Source organism: Neovison vison, chromosome 2 (assembly GCF_020171115.1).
Source record: "Neovison vison isolate M4711 chromosome 2, ASM_NN_V1, whole genome shotgun sequence".
Lineage (NCBI taxonomy): Eukaryota > Metazoa > Chordata > Mammalia > Carnivora > Mustelidae > Neogale > Neogale vison.
The window spans coordinates 36041445-36065209 of NC_058092.1; the positions used below are offsets into that span (position 1 = coordinate 36041445).

General features: G+C 40.9%; 3 protein-coding genes and 1 pseudogene across 6 annotated transcripts in view; 2 read left to right on the forward strand and 2 right to left on the reverse strand.

The window, feature by feature from the left end:
* GPBP1L1 (GC-rich promoter binding protein 1 like 1) overlaps nt 1–4269 on the reverse strand; it is a 55590-nt gene extending 51321 nt beyond the window's left edge. For 2 of the 3 annotated variants that reach the window (XM_044238123.1, XM_044238121.1), the window contains exon 1: nt 3560–3694. The gene's annotated coding sequence lies outside the window, so the exon portion shown is untranslated. Of the gene's footprint in view, nt 1–3559; nt 3695–4189 lie in introns of those variants that run through there. The other variant, XM_044238122.1, reaches the window with a different exon arrangement.
* Nucleotides 4270–5034: 765 nt separating this feature from the next.
* On the forward strand, nt 5035–13174 carry TMEM69 (transmembrane protein 69). Its single transcript, XM_044238126.1, has 3 exons — nt 5035–5586; nt 8128–8268; nt 11623–13174. The coding sequence occupies exons 1-3, from the start codon at nt 5545–5547 to the stop codon at nt 12328–12330; spliced, it is 891 nt and encodes a 296-aa protein (XP_044094061.1). The 5' UTR covers nt 5035–5544; the 3' UTR covers nt 12331–13174.
* Nucleotides 6672–6800, forward strand: LOC122901421 (annotated as a pseudogene).
* A 1873-nt stretch (nt 13175–15047) lies between the features above and the next one.
* The window catches only part of LOC122899912 (intracisternal A particle-promoted polypeptide), a 43111-nt gene continuing 34393 nt past the window's right edge, over nt 15048–23765 (reverse strand). For both annotated transcript variants that reach the window (XM_044238125.1, XM_044238124.1), the window contains exon 9: nt 15048–17171. In XM_044238125.1, coding sequence (XP_044094060.1) covers nt 16947–17171 — 225 coding nt within the window. In that variant the 3' untranslated portion in view covers nt 15048–16946. The remainder of the gene's footprint in view (nt 17172–23765) is intronic.

Consider the following 23765-nt stretch of genomic DNA (forward strand, 5'->3'; position numbering starts at 1 on the left):
CCAGATCTCTCATTGTATTATGTAAATTACTTAACTTCTTGGAACCTGTGTACACTCACTGTAGAAGGGTTAATATTATCTATTTCTAAAAAGTATTTTGAAGAATGAGATTATATACGATGGACTCTATTACAGCCTCTAGCTTATGAAGCCCACAATAAACTACCCTTCCCATCAGACCTCATAAGACTAATTAAAAAGTAGAGCTAATAATTCATAAACATACAGCAGGAACACTGGAATGGCTCTACCTTTTAATTAAATAGCCAAAGAGCCCCCCCAAACAACTTTTCAATATACTTCAAAGGCAGCAATAATTCAGAAGAGAATTTTTTATATAATGAAATTTAAACTTACAACCAGAAGAAACAAGAGTCTGAAATCTGAAGTATAGCTAAACTTAAATGAATTTATTTTTCTGAAAACAAAATATATTTCCACACCAACAGACCTACTGCTCAGAAAAGTGTACTAAAACTTTGCTCATTCTGGTAATTCGTTAGCCTGACATCTGGTTAACGTAAGGCAACACAGTTTTATCATAGAAAAGGAAGGTAAACATAATAAGTATGTTAAAAGCCAACTTTTTGAGAAAGTTTTCTATGTTGTCATCCTGTAACATATTCCACTTATCTGTTAAACTACTAAGTTCTTTGTTGACAAAATGTTTTATGATTATTTAGGTATTGCTTGCCTTTAGCACACCAAAACCGGCACCACAGTAGAGCGAGCCTGTAGCATTTCTTGAAATGAAAAGGAAAAAAAGCTGATTGCTTTCATAAAGGAAAAGAACTATTTGACTTCTTGAAATATTTGCCCAGTATATTTGAAATCACCTATCAAAATTCATATTCCATAACATTAGCAATATTTTACCTTAGTTAAGACTGACTACCTGTGGACGAAAGAAGTTCAGCTATTCTTACACAACTACTTTTCAAGTTTGATTGTAGCTGGTTTTGTTTTTGGGCAGACTTCAATGGGAAATAAAAATCAGACTCTGATTTAGAAATGACTAGGACAACGAAGTCTCAGCATACCAAATATTAAAATATTAAAATTCCAGACAATGGCAACTATAGTCATATGTGAGGTAACATGATATCAATGTGCCACCTAGATTTTTCCTCCCATCTATTTGAAAAACTATAAACATGGTTTTTCCATGAAGTAGTTTTTAAATTGGGATCCTTTAAAATTGCTGTGCCTCTCACCTTTCCAACAGTCTTAAAGAAAGCACCCATAGGGGCGCCTGGGTGGCTCAGTGGGTTAAGGCCTCTGCCTTCAGCTGAGGTCATGATCCCAGAGTCCTGGGATCGAGCCCCGCATCGGGCTCTCTGCTCAGCAGGGAGCCTGCTTCCTCTTCTCTCTCTGCCTGCCTCTCTGCCTACTTGTGATCTCTGCCTATCAAATAAATAAATAAAATCTTTAAAAAAAAAAAAAGAAAGAAAGAAAGCACCCATAATGGTTAATGACTTATAAACAGACTGCTTAGGTCCCTGCACATTACTTATCACCGTTACTAAGTACATACAATTTAACCATATAACAAAGATATGCAATCTGCTGAAGTATGATTCATAATTGTGTATTATATCTTTAACGAAGAATTTAAAAATGTATTATAAGCAGAAATGTGTTCCAGATTCCTTATCATTCCAAAGTTATTAAAATGGTTGCATGTGCCCGCTTCAGCCAAGCTTTTAAGCAGCTACTGATGAGAAAATTGGTGAGCTGCATTTACTCAAAATAAAAAAGCTTACTAATATCGACTCCCCATTTCAAGAACTGGTAAGATACCATCCAGAATCAAATGAAAAAATATTTATATCAACATGTACAAACCATTTTGAGTACCCAAGTTTACAGGTTCAGTAGGCAAATGGCAAAACATAAAGCAAAGGACCTGTAATTCCTATAGAGCACTTCAAATGTTTTTCTTATAAAATCACCAAAATAATTTAAGAACAAAAAAAATCCCAAGGGAACTAACAAAGGTAAACTTTTGTGTTGAAAGAATGGAGGAAGGTAAAGTGAAACTGACTCCCTAGGGAAGATGACAGCTTATTTTACTATTAATTCTCAAGTTCTCATTCACAACTATTTCTATCTCTTAGACAGACAGCAACCTGAAACTGAAGCACCTTTCCAAACACTGAAGTTATCTGTTCTTGGTTTCCATAGTATGCCTTTGTGTTCTCAGTTAAACTTCTGGATCTAATGGCTTAAAAAAATAATAATAAAAGGCTAACAAAAAGACAGCCTTTTGTTTGAAAGGGTACAACAATCAGGAGCTACATTATCTAAAGTTCGTTTTCTCTCGTCTCACCACCGCAATAACTGTCCTCAACTTAAGAGCACTCTTGACTCCCTTTCAAATACTACATGCCAAAAGTCCACGAAAATACAAATCTAAGTCTCTTGAAGACTACCAGTCACTCTACATTTGGAAGGAATTTACAAAGAAACGTGTGCCTTCTGTTACTAAACTCAAACATGAACCACCATTAACTTTTTTTCCCCCCGGTAGGCAATAAGTATCAACGTTAAGAGCGTATTTCGACAAATAATGCAAACCAACCTCGGAGCACAAAGTTAGCTGATAAAATTACCATCATAGCACAATTTCAAAACTATAAGCAACCACAAAAAAAAAAGGGGGGGGGAGCCAAACAAAACCGCACCCACTCTTACGTAAACTTTCGGAGTAAGCAAACTTCTTTAGCTTCACCTTTGTTTTTACCTAAAAGGACTCTTCAAGACAAGACAGCAATTCCAAGAAGACCAAAATATCAAAGGATTCAGCTGCTATCCTCGTGGGAGAAACCACCAAAAATTTAAGACATGGTAACGTATTTAAGTTACCGAAGCTTAGGGCACTTCCCCAAGCTACAGCCATTTTAGATTCAGCCTTTCTTCTGAATTTCACGGGAGTGGAGAGAGGTAGATTTAAAACAGAAAAAAATCCTCCTTAAAACTTTCCAGGATCGACTAGTTTTTCGGGGTAGGGAGGCAATCCGTAGGTGCTGAATACCGACTTAATCTAAATCAAAGAAAACGCTGGACTCGGTATCAAGAACTGAAACGCTGGTGGTTAAAGCTCTTCTTTTCCCATCAGATGCCCCACGGCTGACTTAGCACGATTTTTTCCTCCTTAAATTTTCCTTCGTTGGAAAACAAAAGCCCTTGACTCTAAAGAAAGAAAAATAAACCCGTAAACCAAGCCACTCAACCATCGACAAGCCGGAACGCCTGGAGAGGAGCCAGAGAGCCGCAGGTGAGCGGTCCCACCCGAAGACCAAAGTTGAAGTAGGAGCGCTCGGGCAAAGCCGCGGCGACACTCGACTGCAAAGCTCCTCGTGCGGGGGGAGGTGGCCCATCCGAACCACAGGACCGCTGGCCCCTCGGCTTCTCTCCCCCACCCCGACCTACACCAACCACCTGTGTGAGAGCCTCCTTCAACTAGTTCCAACAGCCCGTCGTTTGAGCACCGGGCGGAGCCCCGCGCCGGAACGACTCAAGATCCCCTGCCGCCCCGTTGTATGGAACCCCCACTTACCCGGCAGCAGTGGGGCTACAGCTAGGGGCCAGAGGCAGCGTCCAAGGGCGCGTCCCCAGCTTCCTGATCCCGCAGAGGTGGAAAGCCCACAACCATAACAAAGCTCTTCCCAAAATGGCTGCCCGGCCCACACGGCCCTGGAGGGGCGGGGGGGAGGAGCGACGACCAGGCTGGCCCTCCCCCACTCCGACCCCGCCTCACACACGCCCACCCGCTCGCACCGCCCACAGGAGCGCAAGCGCAGGAGCCCTGTTCCGGTGACCCTGCGGGCGCCCCACGCCTTCAACGTTCCGCCGCGTGAACGGCAGTTATTCCCTGCGCCGTCCCCAACCCCCCCTTACCGCGGCTCCGGAGTGTGCATGGTTATCCCCACCCCTCTGCAGACTTGGATGCTCTGCCTTTCCTCGCGGCGCCTCAGAGAGGGCGACCAGCCGAGTTTGGGACCCCTCTTCTTATTACCCGGCCCCGCACAGGGCCTGGATGCCTGTGAATGAGTGGGTGGGTGTGTGTGTACCGTTTTCCCCGCCCCTTCACCCTCCGGTACCCCACTTCTGGGCATGCTCGCGTCCCCAGACTACCCATGTACTAGCAAACCGGTTTCGTAGGATCGTGCTTTCCGACCCTTCCCACCTTCCGCTCCTTCCTTCCTTCACGTGCGCCCGTCGTTTGGACTCCAGCCCCCAGCGGACCACACCGTACTGCTCCCGAGGCCTGCGCCGCTGGGTGCGTCGCGCTACCCGCTGGGAGTGGTAGTTCCGGCCGACGGCTGGCGTCACGCCCCTCGCCCAGCGCAGGGCGGATTTGTGTCTGGAGCCGGCTCCCTGGCTGGGGCGGAGAAGCTGTTTCTCTGACCCAAAGTCTCATTGGATATCGCACTACTAGAAGGGGCGGTGCTGCCATGATAGAGAAGGAAACAAAAGTGAAAGCCTATCGCGGTTAGAAGCGGTTACTATTACGAAGAATTCGCAATGGGCGCATTCTGCACGGGACATTAAGCCATATGATGGCCGACAACCACGAAGCTCCATTACCCAGGATCCGGAGGAATGGAGCAACTGGCCAGCGTGTTTTCAGAAGGCCGCTCAAATTGTCTGGTGCTGTGTCCTTTGACAGTATGAAATGGAGGCCCAGGGAAGACAAGAGAGTTGTCCAAGGTCACGGAGCCAACAAATAAGTTAAAGCAGAGGGTGACAGAAGGAATGATCTAACTTTTCAGATCAACCCTAAACCCAAAACTGTTATTACCACACTTACGGAAGCGAAAATCCTGCCCTTTGTGCTTTTTATTTTTTTAAGATTGTATTTATTTATTCGACAGACAGATCACAAGCAGGCAGAGAGAGGAGGAAGCAGCCTCCCGCTGAGCAGAGAGCCCGATGGGGGGCTCGATCCCAGGATCCTGGGATCATGACCTGAGCTGAAGGCAGAGGCTTTAACCCACTGAGCCACCCAAGCGCCCCGTGTTTTTTTTGTTTTTTGTTTTTTGTTTTTTTTCTTAACGGAGTCTCCAGTTCCAAGCAAAGAGAATGGAAGTAAAAAGTTTTTTCTTAGTGTTAGTAGTTCAGGACCCAAACACAGATGTGCCCCATCCATCCTAGAAAACCCTGTTATGAGTTCCAGAAATGGTGAACAATTTGGCCAAGTTGTACTTGGCCTAAACTCCAAATCTTTCCTACCTTCCTACAACACCATCACTTTGGGATTATTTTAGTAGTTGTGCTCTACCTGTCCGAACTCTGAGGGTCAGATTCTGATGCCTGAGAAACCTGGAGGGGGGAGGCAAGGACCATTCAAGTACCCTACGGACTTTAAAAGCTGGCTTCCAGAATTAAGATTTTTTTAAAAGAAAGACCCAAAATGAACACCCGGCATGGGAACCAGTCAGCACTGGTCAAGTCCCCACCCGGACTCTTTTTTCTGTTCCCAGGAAGTGGAGGGGACTGCCAAACCCCATCTACCGGAAGTGCCTTTTCGTGAGTACCTGGATGTTCTTGCTGCTCTGCGTTCCAATTCCCGGTTCGACACTGGCAAGTATACTTACATATTTAACAGCAGGGCTGCTGCCACAATGTGCAAATTGGCCGGGGGGGGGGGGGAGTGGGGGAAGGCACCGAGGGTCGAGATTAAATCAAAGCCGCTGGGAATGTCAGGCAGTTTCCCGACGATCCTTGGGTTCTCACAGCGCGCCCTTTTCTCAGGAGTCCGCTCTGAGGCTTGCAGTTTGCAACTCTTTCCTCCGGGACGGTGGCAGTATGGGGCGTTTTCACCTAAATTGAGTGGATTGACCCTTAGGTCTTTGCCTTCCTCAGCAGTTTCCTACCCCGGGATATAGGCTATCGGTCTCCATATAACACCCATGAGTTGGAAAGCGCATGGTCTCAGTGCAGAGTTCCAACTGTGGAGAGAGCGTTGAGATTTTTAACTGGGGTGGTCAGGAAAGCCCTTATGCTTTTGACCAACAATGAGTGTGTGGGTCCTGCAGATATGTGTGTTTGGAAGTCAGGAAGTGGATGTAAAGTGCCATCTAAGATGTACTCAGAGGCCCGGGATAACTTACCTCCCTACGTCTTTGTTACAGAGTGAAAACATGGGCTGGTATGCAGGATTTCTCTATCTATCCCTAAGAGTTGCGACCTAGAAATAGTTAATTAAAATATTTAACTAGGTAGCAACTGTGGTTTTTGAATCGTTTAGACAGTTCATTCTCTTGGTTAACAATGAAACTCGTGGGACGCCTGGGTGGCTCAGTTGGTTAAGCTGCTGCCTTCAGCTCTGGTCATGATCCCAGCGTCCTGGGATCGGGTCCCGCATCGGGCTCCTTGCTTGGCGGGGAGCCTGCTTCTCCCTCTGCCTCTGCCTGCCACTCTGTCTGCCTGTGCTTGCTCTCGCTTCTCTCTCTATGACAAATAAATAAATAAGTAATCTTAATAAAAAAAAAATGAAACTCGTGTAAACAGATCTAGATTCATATTCACAACCACTTACTGACTGCTCACTTTAGAGTTCTTAACCATTTCCTCTTGTGTAGGGTGGGAATATAACTTTTATTTTTTGAATGCTTACTTGGTTTCAGGGACCGTTTGCAGCTCTTTACATATATCAATTCTTCCCTAGCTTTGCGCAGTGGCAGTATCGTAGCGAATGAGGTTTATCCGAGGCGCGATTATTGCTAATTGAAACATATATCAATTCTTTTTTTTTTTTTTTTTTTTTTAAGATTTTATTTATTTAGGGACGCCTGGGTGGCTCAGTGGGTTAAAGCCTCTGCCTTCCGCTGGGGTCATGATTTCAGGGTCGAAATCAGGGATCAAGCCCCCATCAGCCTCTGCTCAGCGGGGAGCCTGCTTCCCTCCTCTTTCTACCTGCCTCTCTGCCTACTTGTGATTTCTCTGTCAAATAAATAAATAAATTCTTAAAAAAAAAAAGAGTTTATTTATTTATTTGACAGAAAGAGATCACAAAGATCACAAGTAGGCAGAGAAGCAGACAGAGAGAGAGGAGGAAGCAGGCTCCGTCGATCCCAGGATCCTGGGATCAGGACCTGAGCCGAAGGCAGAGGCTTTAAACCATTGAGCCACCCAGGCGCCCCTACATATATCAATTTTTATTTCGAAAGTGAGTGAACTGCAACATGACAAAATTTAGTATGTTTGCAAAATCACATACCATATAAGTGGTGAAATCAGGATCCCAACACAAATTGTTGATTCCAGAATCTTCACTCTAACCTAACAGGCTATATTGTCTCTCAGAATCAAGGTGATGAGGGTATTGTTTTAAATGAGTAAATGCAGGGGTGCCTGGCTGGCTCAGTGGGGGCATGTGGGTGTAGAGATAACTTAAAAATACTTTTTTTAAAGAAGATTTTATTTATTTGACAGAGGGAGATCACAAGTAGGCAGAGAGGCAGATAGAGAGCAGTGGTGGGGGAGCCAGGCTCCCTGCTGAGCAGAGAGCCCAATGCAGGGCTTGATCTCAGGACCTTGAGATCATGACCTGAGCTGAAGGCAGCAGCTTAACCCGCTGAGCCACCCAGGCACCCTTAAAAATACTTCCTTTAAAAAAAAAAAAAATCAATGAGTTAATGCATATAAAACACATAGTTACAGTTCTTGGTTCACAGCTAAATTGTATTAATTGCTACCATCATTATTTTGAGCTGTAAACACCTAAGGTGATAAAAGAGAACAGAGAAGGTATAACCTTTGGTTTTAAAGATGAGAAAACTACACTTCAAGGAAGCAATTTACACAAGGTCACACAGCTGGGGAATTATAGAAGTGTTTGTAAAATACAGATCTGTCTCTGTGCAATACTTTTTCTGTTACACCAAATAGCAAAAGCTTGGGGGTATAGCTCAGGGGTAGAGCATTTGACTGCAAATAGCAAAAGCTAAAAGAATGGTTCTGAGAAGAAAAGGATTATTTACTTAATGTATTACTGATTTCCAGAAAGCATTAATGATTGTTTTCAAAGGCAAATGTGTTATATGGAAAAAATTCTCAGGTTCCTACTTATACAAAATTATGCATAAAATAAAATTTAGTAACATTTTGTTTTCTATACAGCAACATGCTTCTGATTCAGCTCCTCCGCTTAGTTGTAAAAATGCGTTAATCACAACTGCCTGGTATCTTCCTGAGCAAGACTTTATGGTGGGACCCAGTATGCTTCATTTTATCCAGAAGTTTTCTCAAGCATCTTCAAAGGTTGGCTTATTCAGCAAATACTTGAAGGCACTGCTTTGCTGGGGCAATAGCAATGGAAAAAAAAAGACAAATCCTTATATGTTTAGGTGATGGGGTAAAGAGTGGGTAAAATACAAATAAGTAAAATATTTGATATTGCAAGTGGTAAGTCTTCTGCAGAACTATAAAGCAGGGAAGGGGAATAGGGAATATCTACAATAGGCTTAGGATTGCACTTAAAAATAGGGGGGTCATGGGGGCCTGGGCTCAGTCAGTCAAGCAGGTGCCTTTGGCTGGGGCCCTGATTCTCAGGATCCTGGGATCCAGCCTAATGTGGGGCTCCCTGCTCAGAAGGGAGTCTGGTTTTCCCTCTCTCTCTGTCCCTCCCCCACTGCTCATGCTTTCTCTCTTGCTGTCGCTCAAATAACTAATATCTTAAAAAAAAATAGAGGGGGGGCACCTGGGTGGCTGAGTGGGTTAAAGCCTCTGCCTTCAGCTCAGGTCATGATCCCAGGGTCATGGGATCGAGCCCCACATCAGGTTCTCTGCTCAGCAGGGAGCCTGCTTCCTTCTCTCTCTCTGCCTGCCTCTCTGCCTACTTGTGATCTGTCTGTCAAATAAATAAATAAATAAATATTTAAAAAAAAAAAAAATAGAGGGGCCAGAGATGCTGACTTGTGATCTCAGGGTAGTAAGTTCAAGCCCCATGTTGGGTGTAGAGATCACTTAAAAATAAAAAAATCTTTAAAAAAATAGGGGTGCTTGGTAGCTCAGTTGGTTAAGCATCCGACTCTTGATTTCGGCTCAGGTCATGATCTCAAGGTCCTGGAATTGAGCCCCGCATTGGACTCCATACTTGGGGGGAGTCTGCTTAAAGATTCTCTCCCTCTGCCCCTCCCCAAACTCATGTTGTCTTGCCCTCCCCGCAATAAACAAATCTTTTTAAAAAAATAGAGAGGTAAAAAGAGAGGGAATCGGCCATGCAAGTAGCTCAGGGAAGAACATTTCAAAAAAAAGGAAAAGACCCCAGGATGGAATCATTCCTGGCATTTTAAGGAGTCACCAAGGTTCTTAAATAACTTTCATTTCTTCTTTCATCCAGTGCTTTTTGAGTTACTGTTCATCTGTTAACTAGTTGAAGTCTGGAATCTGCTCACTAAAGCAAAGAATCAGCAGTAAAGGTTACTACTTTGGGCATGTACCATGAAAGGCACTGGGGAAGTTTGTTTTGTTTTGTTTTAAAGATTTTATTTATTTGACAGAGATCAAGGGAGGGAGCACAAGCAGGAGGAGTGGGAGGAGAAGCAGGCTGACTCCCAGGATTCAGATCATGACCTGGGCCTAAGGCAGATAAATTTAAGGATGGAGCCACCCAGGGGTGCCCCTGGGTTGTTTTTTTTTTTTTTTTTAAAGGCAAAGAAAAAATTACTGGCCTGGTTCTCAAGTATATTTAGATAGACAAACACATGTTGTTGTTGATGTTTTTAAGATTTTATTTGTTTGAGAGAGAGTGAGAATACAAGCAGGAAGAGTAGGAGAGGGAGAAGCAGACCCCTTGCAATGTGCAGCTCAATCCCAGGATCCTGGGATCATGACCTGAGCCAAAGGCAGACACTTAACCCATAGAGCCACCAGGCACCCTGATAAACATAGGATTTAAATTCCCTGTGAAAATTACGATGGGAGTGTGCATAAAGTATTTATAGGAGTATTAATTCAGATTGGGAAAGCTTCATGCTGAATTTTAAAAGATAGATTCCCCAGACAAAAAAGTAGTTGTTAGGGGGCACTTGGGTGGCCAGTTGGTTAAGTGTCTGACTCATGATTTCAGCTCAGGTGTTGTGGGATCAGGCTCCACAATGAGCTTGAAGCCTGCTTGAGATTCTCTCCCCTTCTTCCTTTGCCCCACCCCATTCCCCATCTCAAAAAAAAAAAAAGAAAAAGAAAAAAAAAATGTAGTATGTTAGAATTCTAGGCAAAGACATACAGGAAGGCAGTTAACAAGTCAGAAAATGACAGATGCTTGCAAGGATGCAGAGAAAGGGGAATGCAAGCTGGTGCAACCACTCTGGAAAACAGCATGGAGGTTCCTCAAAAAGTTGAAAATAGAGCTACCTTACGACCCAGCAATTGCACTACTGGGTATTTACCCTAAAGATACAAACGTAGTAATCTGAAGGGGCATATGCACCCCAATGTTTATAGCAGCAATGTCCACAATAGCCAAACTATGGAAAGAACCTAGATGTCCATCAACAGATGAATGGATAAAGAAGATGTAGTGTATATATATATATACAATGGAATACTATGCAACCATCAAAAGAAATGAAATCTTGCCATTTGCGATGATGTGGATGGAACTAGAGGGTATTATGCTTAGCGAAATAAGTTAATCAGAGAAAGACAATTATTACATGATCTCCCTGATATGAGGAAGTGGAGATGCAATGTGGGGGGTTTGAGGGGTAGGAAAAGAATAAATGAAACAAGATGGGATTGGGAGGGAGACAAACCGTAAGAGACTCTTCATGTCACAAAAGAAACTCAGGGGGGCCAGGGGGAGGGGAGGAAGGGAGAAGGTAGTGGGGTCATGGACATTGGGGAACATGTGCTATGGTGAGTGCTGTGGAGTATGTAAACCTAGTGATTCACAGACCTGTACCCCTGGGGCTAATAATACATTATATGTTTATAAAAAAAATTTAAAAATTAGAAAAAAAAAGACATTTAGGAAGGCATGGAGCTATGGAAAGTATTCAGTGTTTCTTTTTTTTTTTTTTTTTTAAGATTTTATTTATTTATTTGACAGACAGAGATCACAAGTAGGCAGAGAGAGGAGGAAGCAGGCTCCCCGCTGAGCAGAGAACCCTATGCGGGGCTCCATCCCAGGACCCTGGGATCATGACCTGAGCCAAAGGCAGAGGCTTTAACCTACTGAGCCACCCAGGCACCCCAGTATTCAGTGTTTCTAAAGCTAAATTGGAAGCTGGATTACTTTTTCTATATAAAACAGCATTCCAACAGTAATTAATGCTGCTGCTTTGCAAGTTATAAAGAGACAGTTTAAAATGCCAGATAATAAAGATATAGTCTTTACCTGTTCTTTCAGATATTCCTCTCATGGGACAAAATTAGTGGTAGGCAGAATTACATCACTCGGTTTCTTTTCAGTAGTTTCTTTTGCATGTTGTATAACTGCTAGTCTTAGCTAGCATTAACAGCACCCTGTAATTCAACCTTTACATCTGTAAAGTTTGATGTTCTAATACAAAGCAGATGGTTTGTTTTTATATTGTTTCAGTTTGGGATTAACTAAGACACTGCAGTTATCTAAAAATCTGTTTTTGTCTGTTTGTTTTGTTTTCTCTGTAGATGTTTAAGTACCCTTTTCCAGTCCGACTAGGAGCCAGCAGAATAGAAACATTTTCTCTCAAGACATGTCACCAACAGAACTTTTCCCCTTTGTTTCCAAGGCCTTGGTTTTTCTCTTCATTTCCAGTGTATATGAGGAAGACACAATACTATCATACTTCCCCATGCAGCTTTAAGAAGCAGAAGCAAGAAGTACTTCCAGCCAAGCCATCAAGCACCATCACTTACCTATTTGACAGCCCAAAGCCAGCATTATACATAACTCTGGGTGGATTAATCCCCTTTATTACTCCACCACTGGTCATGGTGATGACAAAGACTTATATTCCTGTGTTAGCTTTTACTCAGATGGCTTATGGAGCCAGTTTCCTAGCTTTCTTGGGAGGGATCAGATGGGGTTTTGCTCTACCAGAAGGTAGTACAGCGAAACCAGACTATCTCAATTTAGCTAATAGTACAGCTCCTCTTGTGTTTTCATGGTTTGCTTTTCTTATTTCTGAAAGACTCAGTGAAGCTATAGTCACAGTAATAATAGGTTTGGGGATAGCATTACACATTGAACTTTTTCTTTTGCCACATTATCCCAATTGGTTCAAAGCCCTTAAGATAGTAGTTACTTTAGTTGCCTTTTTTTCATTTATAATCACTTTACTAGTTGAAGATATTTATCCAGAGAAAGGACCCAAGAGACCTGGACAAGTAGAATAAATACAAAACTACTTTGTAGATGACGTTAGCATGTTGGCTATAAGCCTTAGAAGGCTGTGTTTTGGCATCATCTTTTTCTACTTATCCTGTTTAACAACCTTTTCCTCTATCGGTGGTTATTTATTCTTCCAGATTTTTTGTTTCTAAAATCTTTATTTCATAGAAATTATTTGACAACAGTTTGAAAATCCCTAACAAGTCATTTTCACTTTAGATTACAGTTTTTAGTCTTTATGAATTACACATTTTAATGTTTTGTTTTGAATGTAAAATAGTAAAAATGGAAACCCCTTTCTTAGAGCTTTATGATCATTGAAAAAAGAGGCACATTCTCCCACAAGAGGAAAACTTTGTATCCATTAGTGTCTGAGAATAATAGGTGGTTCCAGTGTGGAGTTTTCATTGCAATGGCCCTGGGAATTGCATTTCCAACCCCATTTCATCGGTATAATCTATTTATATGAGCTGAAAAGGATCTGTGTCTGCTCTAAAGTCAGTAGGGAGCAGTGTCATGAGGGGAAGCCATGTTCAAAGGAAAGCTGAACATACTTTCCAGTTTTTATAGACAAAACTTAACTCCGTATCCAAATAATACCAGCTAGTCAAAAAATTTTAAAAGAATAAAGTCACTAGTATATATAAATTAGGAAAAGTCAAGTTGAAGCCATCTTGATGTTCTTACAGCGGGGCTATCTAGTTTTACAAATTAACTCATAGAGAAGCTTTTTTAAACAAGCAAAAGCAACACCTTAGAATCTAACTTGAAAATTTGGTCTCTTAAATAAATAAATAAATAAATAATTTTTAAAACTTAAAGGGGCGCCTGGGTGGCTCAGTGGTTTAAGGCCTCTGCCTTCGGCTCGGGTCATGATCCCGGGGTCCTGGGATCGAGCCCCGCATCGGGCTCTCTGCTCAGCGGGGAGCCTGCTTCCTCCTCTCTCTGCCCGCCTCTCTACCTACTTGTTATCTCTGTCAAATAAAATCTTAAAAAAAAATAATTTAAATAAGAAAATTTGTTCTCTTGTTTATTCTTAGTCTTATAAAAATGGAAAAACATTGGGTCCTGGGTGGCTGAGTCGTTAAGTGTCTGCCTTCAGCTCAGGTCGTGATCCCGAGGTCCTGGGATTGAGCGAAGCTTCCTGCTTTGGCAGGAAGCCTGCTTTGCCCTCTCCCACTCCCCATGCTTGTGTTCCCATTCTCACTGTCTCTCTCTGTGAAATACAATCTTTAATTAAGAAAAAAAAAAAAAGAAAAACATTTTAAATGGCATTAAGGATACAAATCAGTAAACGTTATCACCTGGTATATGTTATCTTTGTATAATACAGGTATGAAATACCAGTTAACTTGACTGTAAGTTCAATTGTATGTTGAAGTCCTCGTCCCAGTATCTCAGAATGTGACCTTATTTAGAGACCGGTCTTTACAGAGGTTACAGTGCTAAAATGAGATCCTAAGGGTAGGCTATAATGTAATATTACTGATATTCTTATAACAAGGGAAAACTTCTAAGCATGCATACAAGGAAAATGCCACGTGTACATAAAGGTAGCCATCTACATTACAAGGAGAGAAGTCTGGAATAGATGCCTTTTAGCACTCAAGGAACCAACTACCAACACCTTGATTTAGATTTCCAGCTTTCAAAACTATAAAACAATAAATTCCATTTAAACTTCTGTGTAGTACTTGGTTAGAGGAGCCCTAGCAAACAAGTACACCACCACAGAGATAGACCTTATTCTGAGCATTGAGAAGCTTACCAATGAAAGACCATAGCTGAAACCACCACATAATCCTTCTTTATTAATCCAAAGAATAGTTTACAAGATCTTGATTTTGAAGGAGGGAAAGCTGATTCTTTTCAGATCTTTCCCAATTCCACTCCAGTGTTTTGGTAAGGAAACTTGTTTGCTTTTAAATTGCATGAGGACTATACAAAGTTAAAATTTATCTCAAATTCATCATCTTTCAGAATAGGGGCAAGTAACTTTTAATTAATTGCTCAATTTCACTACACAAATGCAGATAAATGTACTTTGCAAGTGAATTACAGTGTATGTTTTTAAAAAGATTTTATTTATTCATTTGACAGATCATAAGTAGGCAGAGCAGCAGGCAGAGAAAGGGGGAAGCAGGCTCCGTGCAGAGCAGAGCCCAACGCGGGGCTCTATCCCAGGACCCTGAGACCATGACCTGAACCGAAGGCAGAGGCTTAACCCACTGAGCCACCCAGGCGCCCCACAGTGTTATGATTCTTAAAAAAAAAACCCAAAACCAAAACACCTGATTTTAGGGGCACCTGGGTGATTCAGTGGGTTAAGCTTCTGCCCTTGGCTCAGGTCTTGATCTCAGGGCCCTGGGATCGAGCCCACATCGGGCTCTCTGCTGAGCAGAGAGCCCACTTCACCCTCTCTCTCTGCCTGCCTTTCTACCTACTTGTGATCTCTGTCAAATAAATAAAATCTTTGGGGAAAAAAACTGACTTTAAAGTACATCTGACTTTACATTGGACAGGATGTTTAGAAGTATATTAGATTGTCAAATATTTTGGAGGAAGATCACAATAGCTTCTCAGTAAACATTTAAATGTAAGAACTAAATGTGCAAGTCCCTACAGGTAAAACAAACAGTAAAAATCTTGGGGAATCCTATTACATTTGGGTAATCTAGGAACACTGCTAATAAACTAAGTTAATAAGTTATACAAGGAAAAGTAAAAAGCAAAAATCAACATACTTTATTAGTACATTATTTTTAAAATCATCACCTAGAAAATAATATAATAAGTATTTTTACAATTATCTATTTACAGGGATTGTCTGGACCCATTAAGCCCAAACACAGATTGTCTTGACATGTTTCTGCCACAGCACTACAAAATGCCTTACTTCACAGTGCCATTTCAGGTTGGCACCAGGCAATAATGAGAAATTATAGGAGTATTTTGTAAATCTCTTTTGAACCAGAAAGCAAATTCTCTGTAGAGAAATATTAAAGGCACATGAATTGGAGTTTAAATAATCTACAAATCATCTGTCATTCCTTGACATTTTATAGATCACACCAGGCACCTATGACCCTTGAGACTTTTAGGATACCCCAAACAAAGGGACACAGGTACACACTACACTACATAAGCTTTTCTTAATAAATGCATATGGTTAAATTATAAAAGAAAGTACTCTTGTGGGCCAATCCAAATATTTTGGATATGAGTGCCACCTGAGTCTTTAATGGTTACCAACAAAGATTTTCTATCTAAATAAGCTGTGATGCCTGTAATAATACACTGAACGACTTTAAGAAAAAAAAGGGGGGAAATCAGGGGTGCCTCGCTGGCTCTTGGTCTCAGGGTTGTGGCTTCAAGCCCTACAATGGGTGTAGAGATTGTTTAAAAATCTTAAAAAAAAAGAGAGGGGAAATCAGGAATATACAAATCAAATCCTGGAATCACTAGATTAACCTAAATGTATGTAAGATTTTTAATATATATGGCTCCAAGCAACTGGTAGAAATAACTAAAAGTGATGATCATGTACACAAAAGAATGTTCCTCTCAGAAATAGAGAACAATTCTTTAGACTATTTCTCAGGGGGGGAAAAAATGGAAAGTTTTGAAAAGCAGTTTTGGATCAGAGGACTTTCAACTTAACACTATTGTCAATGTCTGTAAAAAGCTTCATAGGTACCTACAATTTCACCTTCTCCAAACCAGGCAGTAGGTTTTGTACTAAGTTCATACTTAGGATTGCCCAAGTACAAGTAAGCTTCACAAAGCTTGATAGTCTAATAAAACTCCCTCTTCCCCAAACCAAGCAGATAATTTTTGATAACTATTTAGAAAATAGGAAAGAAATTGAATAGGTACCTATCTCTCACTGGGCTCTGTCACTCATTATATCATCGAATTGCACTAAAGGACTTTAATGAAGAACGTCCTAGTAATTCCTCACTTGCATTTTCAGCACTAAGACAACATAAGTGAGCAAAAGCTTTTTTAATCCTGTTATCAACAGGCAAAAACTTGTCTTTCTATATAAACATCTATAGAGATAGCTAGATATTTCCTACATGTCCCTCCCAGTGTATCTGTTGCCAATAAAAAATTTGGTATCAAATAAAAGTAGGGAGTTGTGTCACTGGCTTTTCTCTGTAGGTTCAACTGTGGTCATGGAAAATTGTGCCATAGACTGAATGTACAGACATCTTCAAACTGTCTCACTGATATTCTTACATCACACATGGGTCATGTTACCCACACATGGGTCATGGCTTATACTGGAGAAGCAGCTAATGGGGCTATTTGCCAAGAAGCTTCTAGCAAATCATTTTGACAAACAGGACTCTACCCCTAAGAGAATTCTAGAGCATAAACAGCATTCCTATTGGTAAACATGGCAAATTTGAGTGAGTTCTTTATTAGTTTAGGATAATATTCCGTGTCTCTCCTTACTCAAATTCTTAGAAAAATAATTCTTTAGTCATTTATCTACGATATACATGGAAAACTCAATAGAATCAGAGGGTCCTATCACCAAATACATGTGTGATTTGCAAAAAGATCAGATCCTATATTTTTAAAATGTTTCTTGTGCTCCCTTATACTTTATATTTCATAGTACAGCAACACCTCCTTCACAACGACTGGTGATCATGTTACCGATTTCTGTCCATGTATCTGAATGAGGGTTATAAACTTCGACAGAGTCCAAGGTACCTGGGGCCAAGAAATCATGGCTCGAAGATCGACCTCCAGAAACATACAGAAGCCCATTCACTGCCACAACACACATGCCTGCTCTAGGCACTTTCATTGAAGCAACTTCAACCCACTTTTCCTGGTTAAGAGGAAAAAAAAAAAAAGTTAACAGAATCATAAGATGACAATAGAGAAAACTGCTGAGAAATCAAATACTCTAGTTCTTTTTAAATATTTACATTTCAAACTCAGAGTCCAGTCATATATGTAGGACATTGTCAAATAAGCTTTTTTATTTTAAGGATTTTATTTATTTATTTGACAGACAGGGCACAAGCAGGCAGAGAGTGGGAGGAAGCAGGCTCCCCGCTGAGCAGAGAGCCTGATGTGCGGCTTGATCCCAGGACCCTGAGGATCATGACCTGAGCCGAAGGCAGAGGTTTAACCCACTGAGCCATCCAGGCACCCCTCATATGAACTTTGAGCAGGTACAAAGTAGTGAATTTAGAGGAAAACAACTGAAAAACATGTCTGTGATTAACTATAAATCATGATCAGAAGACAATCTAGAAATCTTACATAGGAAGGCATTCTGTGAAACTAGTTCAAAGGAATACACATAGGTAATGCACACACACACAACACAAACCCACAAAGCTCCAAGGAGAAAAAAGCTTATATACAGAAGGGCTTTTAAAAGGCATTAATATGCTAATGACCCTTATATTGCTATCACACTTGCCGAGTTATTGACCACGGAATCCTTTTCCTCAATCATCTAGTGGAGTTAATAATTTGTGAAACATATTTTCAGTAGAAAGCTATTTTTGTAAGAATTATCTTTCCAGGTTAAAAGGTTATTTTATGGGATGCCTGGGTCGCTCAGTTGGTTGAGCAGCTGCCTTCGGCTCAGGTCATGATCCCAGTGTCCTGGGATCGAGTCCCACATCTGGCTCCTTTCTCGGCAGGGAGCCTGCTTCTCCCTCTGCCTCTGCCTGCCATTTTGTCTGCCTGTGCTCGCTTGCTCTCCCTCTCTCTCTCTGATAAATAAAATCTTTAAAAAAAAAAAAAAGGTTATTTTATAAAACAAGAATATTTCAACAAACGGTGTTGGGAAAACTGGACAGCTATACATGCAAAAGAATGAAACTGGACTATTTTCTTACACATATACTAAAATAAGTTAAAAATGGATCAAGGATCTAAATGTGAGACCTGATATCATAAAAATCCTAGAAGAGGGGCGCCTGGGTGGCTCAGTGGGTTAAAGCCTCTGCCTTCGGCTCAGGTCATGGTCCCAGGGTCCTGGGATCGAGCCCTGCGTCGGGCTCTCTGCTCAACAGGGAGCCTGCTTCCTCCTCTCTCTCTGCCTGCCTCTCTGCCTAATTGTGATCTCTGTCTGTCAAATAAATAAATAATCTAAAAAAAAAAATAAATCCTATAAGAGAGTACAGGCAGCAATTTCTCTGACACTGGCTGTCGCAACATTTTTCTAGATATGTCTCCTGAAGCAAGAAAAAAATAAAAGCAAGAATAAACTATTGGCATTACATCAAAATAAAAAACTTCTTTCTGCACAGCAATGAAAACAAGAAAACTAAAAGACAACCTATTGATTGGGAGAAGATATTACAAATGACATATCTGATAAAAAGATTTATATTCAAAATCTATAAAGTACTGACTGTTACAATTCAATCCCAAAATAATCATCATCATCACCACATAATTTAAAAAATGGATGGAAGACATGAGCAGAAATGTCTTCAAGGAAAATATACAGATGGCCAACAGACACATGAAAAGATGCTCAACATCACTCATCATCAGAGAAATGCAAATGAAAACTACAATGAGCTATCACCTCACACCTGTCAGATGGCCAAAATCAGCAACCTAAGATGGGGCACCTGACTAGCTCAGTTGGTCAAGCATATGACCTGGATCTTGGAGTTATGAGTATGAGCCCCATATAGGGCATAGAGATTACTTAAAAAATAAAAATAAAACACAATAAATAAGAGTTGGTGAGGATATGGAGAAAAGGGACCCCTCATGCACTATTAGTGGGAATGCAAACTGGTGCAGCCCCTGGAAAAAATAATACAAAGTTTCCTCAAAAAGTTAAAAATAGAACTATCCTACAATGGAATGGCACTACTGAGTATTTATGTCCAAAATACAAAAACACTAATTCAAAGGGATACATGCACCTATGTTTATTGGAGTATTATTTACAATAGCCAAATTATGGAAGCAATTCCCATGTCCATGGACTGATGAATGGATAAAGAACAGTGTGCGTCTGTGTGTGTGTGTGTATACACAATGGAATATAATTCACCCATAAAAAATAATGAAACCTTGCCATTTGCAACAACGTGGATGGAGTAAGTATAATTCTAAGCGAAATAAGTCAGAGAAAGAAAAATACTTTATGATTTCACTCACATGTGGAATTTTTAAAAAAGATTTTATTTATTTATATGACCCTATAAATAAAATTTATATAAATAAATTTATAAATTTATATAAATAAAATTTATATAAATAAAATTGAAAAATAAAAAATATAAATTTATATGACAGAGTCATATAAATAAATAAAATCTTTTTAAAAAATTCCACATGTGAGTGAAATCATAAAGTATTTTTGACATTATATGACACTCATATAAATAAATAAAAATAAATAATAAATAATAAATAAATAAATAAATGACAAGTAGACAGAGAGACAGGCAGAGAGAGAGGGGGAAACAGGCTCCCCGCTGAGCAGAGAACCTGACATGGGACTCCATCCCAAGACCCTGAAATCGTGACCTGAGCCAGAGACAGAGGCTTAACCCACTGAGCCACCCAGGCTCCCCTCACATGTGGAATTTTAAAAAACAAAACAAACAAGAAAATGAATTAAAAAATAGAGACAAACCAGGAAACAGACTCTTAACTATAGAGAACAAACTGATGGTTACTAAAGGGGAGGTGGGAGGGAGGATGGGTGAACCAGGAGATGGGGATTAAAGAGTACATTTATTATGAAGAGTACTGTGTAAAGTATAGAATTGGTGAATCACTGTATCACTATATTGTACATCTGAAACTAATATAACACTGTATGTTAATAACACTGGAATTAAAATAAAGAAATTAGGGGTGCCTGGGTGGCTCAGTGGGTTGAGCCTCTGCCTTCGGCTGAGGTCATGATCTTGGGGTCCTGGGATCGGGCCCCGCATCAGTCTCTCTGCTCAGTGGGGAGCCTGCCTCACCCCTCTCTCTGCCTGCCTCTATGCCTACTTGTGATCTCTCTGTGTCTCTGTCAAGTGAATAAATAAAATCTTAAAAAAAATTTTTTTTAATTTTAAAAACTTAATAAAAATAAAAATGAGGGCACCTGGGTGGTTCAGTGGGTTAAGCCCCTGCCTTCGGCTCAGGGCATGATCTTGGGGTCCTGGGATCGAGTCCCGCATCGGGCTCTCTGCTCAGCAGGGAGCCTGCTTCCCTCTCTCTCTCTCTCTCTGCCTGTCTCTAATCTACTTGTGATCTCTCGCTGTCAAATAAATAAATAAAATCTTTTAAAAAATAAAATAAAATAAAATAAAAATGAATTGAAAAATAACAAAACAAGAATGTGCCAAAAGAAGAGATTGTATGTAGCTTGCAGGCCTAAAATACTCTCTTTTTTTAAAAAAGCATTTTATTTACTTGAGAGAAAGAGGGTGAATGGGAGGAGTAGCAGAGGGGGGGAGAGAAGGAAGGGTAAGAATCTTAAGCAGACTTGGTACTGACCGTGGAGCCCACTGTGGGCTCTGCACCCTGAGATCATGACGAGCTGAAACTAAGAGTCAGATGTTCAGTTGGCTGAGTCACCCATGTGCCTTATCTGTCTAATAAAAAGTTTGCTAACTCCTGGTATACACTGTTCCCTGAAGAAATTTCAATTACCTGCTACAACCAAAATTATTCATAATGACCTTCTCCAGAGAAAATGTCTATACCCAGAAAACAGGAAAGCTAATAAAGGTCCCAAAAAATAATCAAGAGAAAAAAGAGCAAGTTATTTGGAAATAAAGTATATGATGAACAAAGTTTACAGAAACAAAGGATGAACACCAACTATTCATCAATGCTAGAAAGTGAATTTTTGAGGACAGGAACTTAAAAAGCTTCACATCCTAGGACTCAGCCTAGCACTAGTACATTATAGACACTCAATGTATGTCTGCTGATCTGAATTTAATGATTGACTGCCATTTTATTTTAGATTTATTTATTTATTTTAGAAGGAGGGAGCAGAAGGAGAGGGAGGAAGAATCTCAAGCAGACTCCCACTGAGTGGGAAGCCTGACAAGCTTGAGCCCATGACCCCGGGATCATGACCTAAGCCAAAAGCAGACACTTAACCGACTGAGCCACCCAGGTGCCCCTGTTTGCTGATCTGAATTTAAATTAAATTCTGAGGGCACCTGGGTGGCTCAGTGGGTTAAAGCCTCTGCCTTCCGCTCAGGTCATGATCCCAGGGAATCCTGGGATCCTCCTCCTCTCCCTCTCTCTCTCTCTCTCTCTCTCTCTGCCTGCCTCTCTGCCTACTTGTGATGTCTCTCCATCAAATAAATAAATAAAATCTTTTTTAAAAAATTAATTAATTAATTAAATTCTGAAATACCAAAACCGGAGACAATCCTTTGAAACCGAAGGACCTCTATTAAAAATTGAAGGCTATTAGATGATCTTAAATTACAGAATGTATGACAAAGTTGGTATTGCTGAAAAAAATTCATGTTTTATTTATTTATTTACCTAGAAAGAAAGAGAGAGAGAGTGTGCACATAAGCAGGGGGATGGGCAGAGGGCGAGAGAGAATCCCAAGCAGGCTCCACGCCCGGCACGGTGCCCAACGCAGGGCTAGATCTCATGACTCTAAGATCATGACCTGAGCTGAAATCAAGAGTCAGACATTTATCTGAGCCACTCAGGCGCTCCCAAATGCTCATATTTTAAAACACAAAGATAGGGGCGCCTGGGTGGCTCAGTGGGTTAAACCTTTGCCTTCAGCTCAGGTCATGATCTCAGGGTCCTGGGATCGAGCCCCCCATCAGGCTCTCTGATCAGCAAGAGCCTGCTTCCCCCACCCTCTCTCTCTATCTGCCTCTCTGCCTACTTGTTATCTCTGTCTGTCAAATAAATAAAATAAAAATCTTTAAAAAAAAGAGAAAAAAACACAGATATTCACAAAAATATCTATAGCTGATTTAATCTTTAAAAAAAGAAGAAGGAAGCTGTATCTATAGACAAAAGAATACTACTTAGCCATCAAAAAAATGAAATATTGCCATTTTCAACAATGTGGATAGAACTAGAAGGTGTTATGCTAAGCAAAATAAATAAATCAGAGAAATTCAATTATCATATGATCTCACTGACATGTGGAATTTAGGTTTAACCTACTGAACCACCCAGGCACCCCAACATGTGGAATTTAGGAAACAAAACAGAGGATCATAGGGGAAGAGAGGAAAAAATAAAACAAGACCAAATTAAAGAGGGAGACAAACCATAAGAGACTCTTAAGTGTAGGAAACAAACTGAGGGGCGCCTGGGTGGCTTAGTTGGTTGAGTGTCTGCCTTCAGCTTGGGTCATGGTCCCGGAGTCCCAAGCTCGAGTCCCACATGGGGCTCCCTGCTTAGTGGGGAGTCTGCTTCTCCTTCTGCCTCTCACCCCGCTCTTGTGCTCTCTTTCCCATTCTCTCTCAAATAAAAATTTAAAAAAAAAAAGGAAAAAGAGGGTTGCTGGACGGGGGAGGGGAAAGGGGTAACTGGGTAATGGACATTAAGGAGGGCATGTGATATGATGAGCACTGGGTATTATATAAGACTGATGAATCACTGAGCTCTATCTCTGAAACCAATAATTATTGTATATTAATTGAATTTAAATAAAAAGTAAATTTGGGGTGCCTGGGTGGCTCAGTGGGTTGAGCCTCTGCCTGCAGCTCAGGTCATGATCTTGGGGTCCTGGGATCCAGCCCCACATCGGGCTCTCTGCTCGGTGCCTGCTTCCCCCTCTCTCTCTGCCTGCTGCTCTGCCTGCTTGTGAGCTCTCTCTCTGTCAAATAAATAAATAAAATCATTTTAAAAAATAAGTAAATTCTAAAACTTTTAAAAAATCCATGTAAAACTTTTGACTCCCCAAAACTTGACTACTAATAGCTTACTGGGTTTGTTTTGTTTTGTTTCTTTGTTTTAGAGACGGGAAAAAAGGAAGAGAAGGGGAGAGGGAGAGAGAGAATCTTAAGTAGGCTCCACATGCAGCATGAAATCAAGAGTCAGACACTTATGAGTCAGACACTTATCAGCATGGAGCCTGATGCGGGGGCTCAGTCTCACAACCCGGAGATCATGACCTGAACCAAAATCAAGAGTTGGATGCATACCTGAATGAGCCACCCAGGTAACCCATTAATACCCTACTGTTGACCAAAACCCTTACCAATAACACAGCAAACACATATTTTGTGTATGTATTATGTACTAAATTCTTATAATAAAGTAAGCTAGAGAAAAGAAAATGTTATAAAGAAAATCAGAATAGAGCTACCCTATGACCCTTCAATTGCACTACTGGGTATTTACCCCAAAGATACAGATATAATGAAAAGAAGGGCATATGTACTCTAATGTTCATAGCAGCAATGGCCACATTGCTGTGGAAAGAGCCAAGATGCCCTTCAAC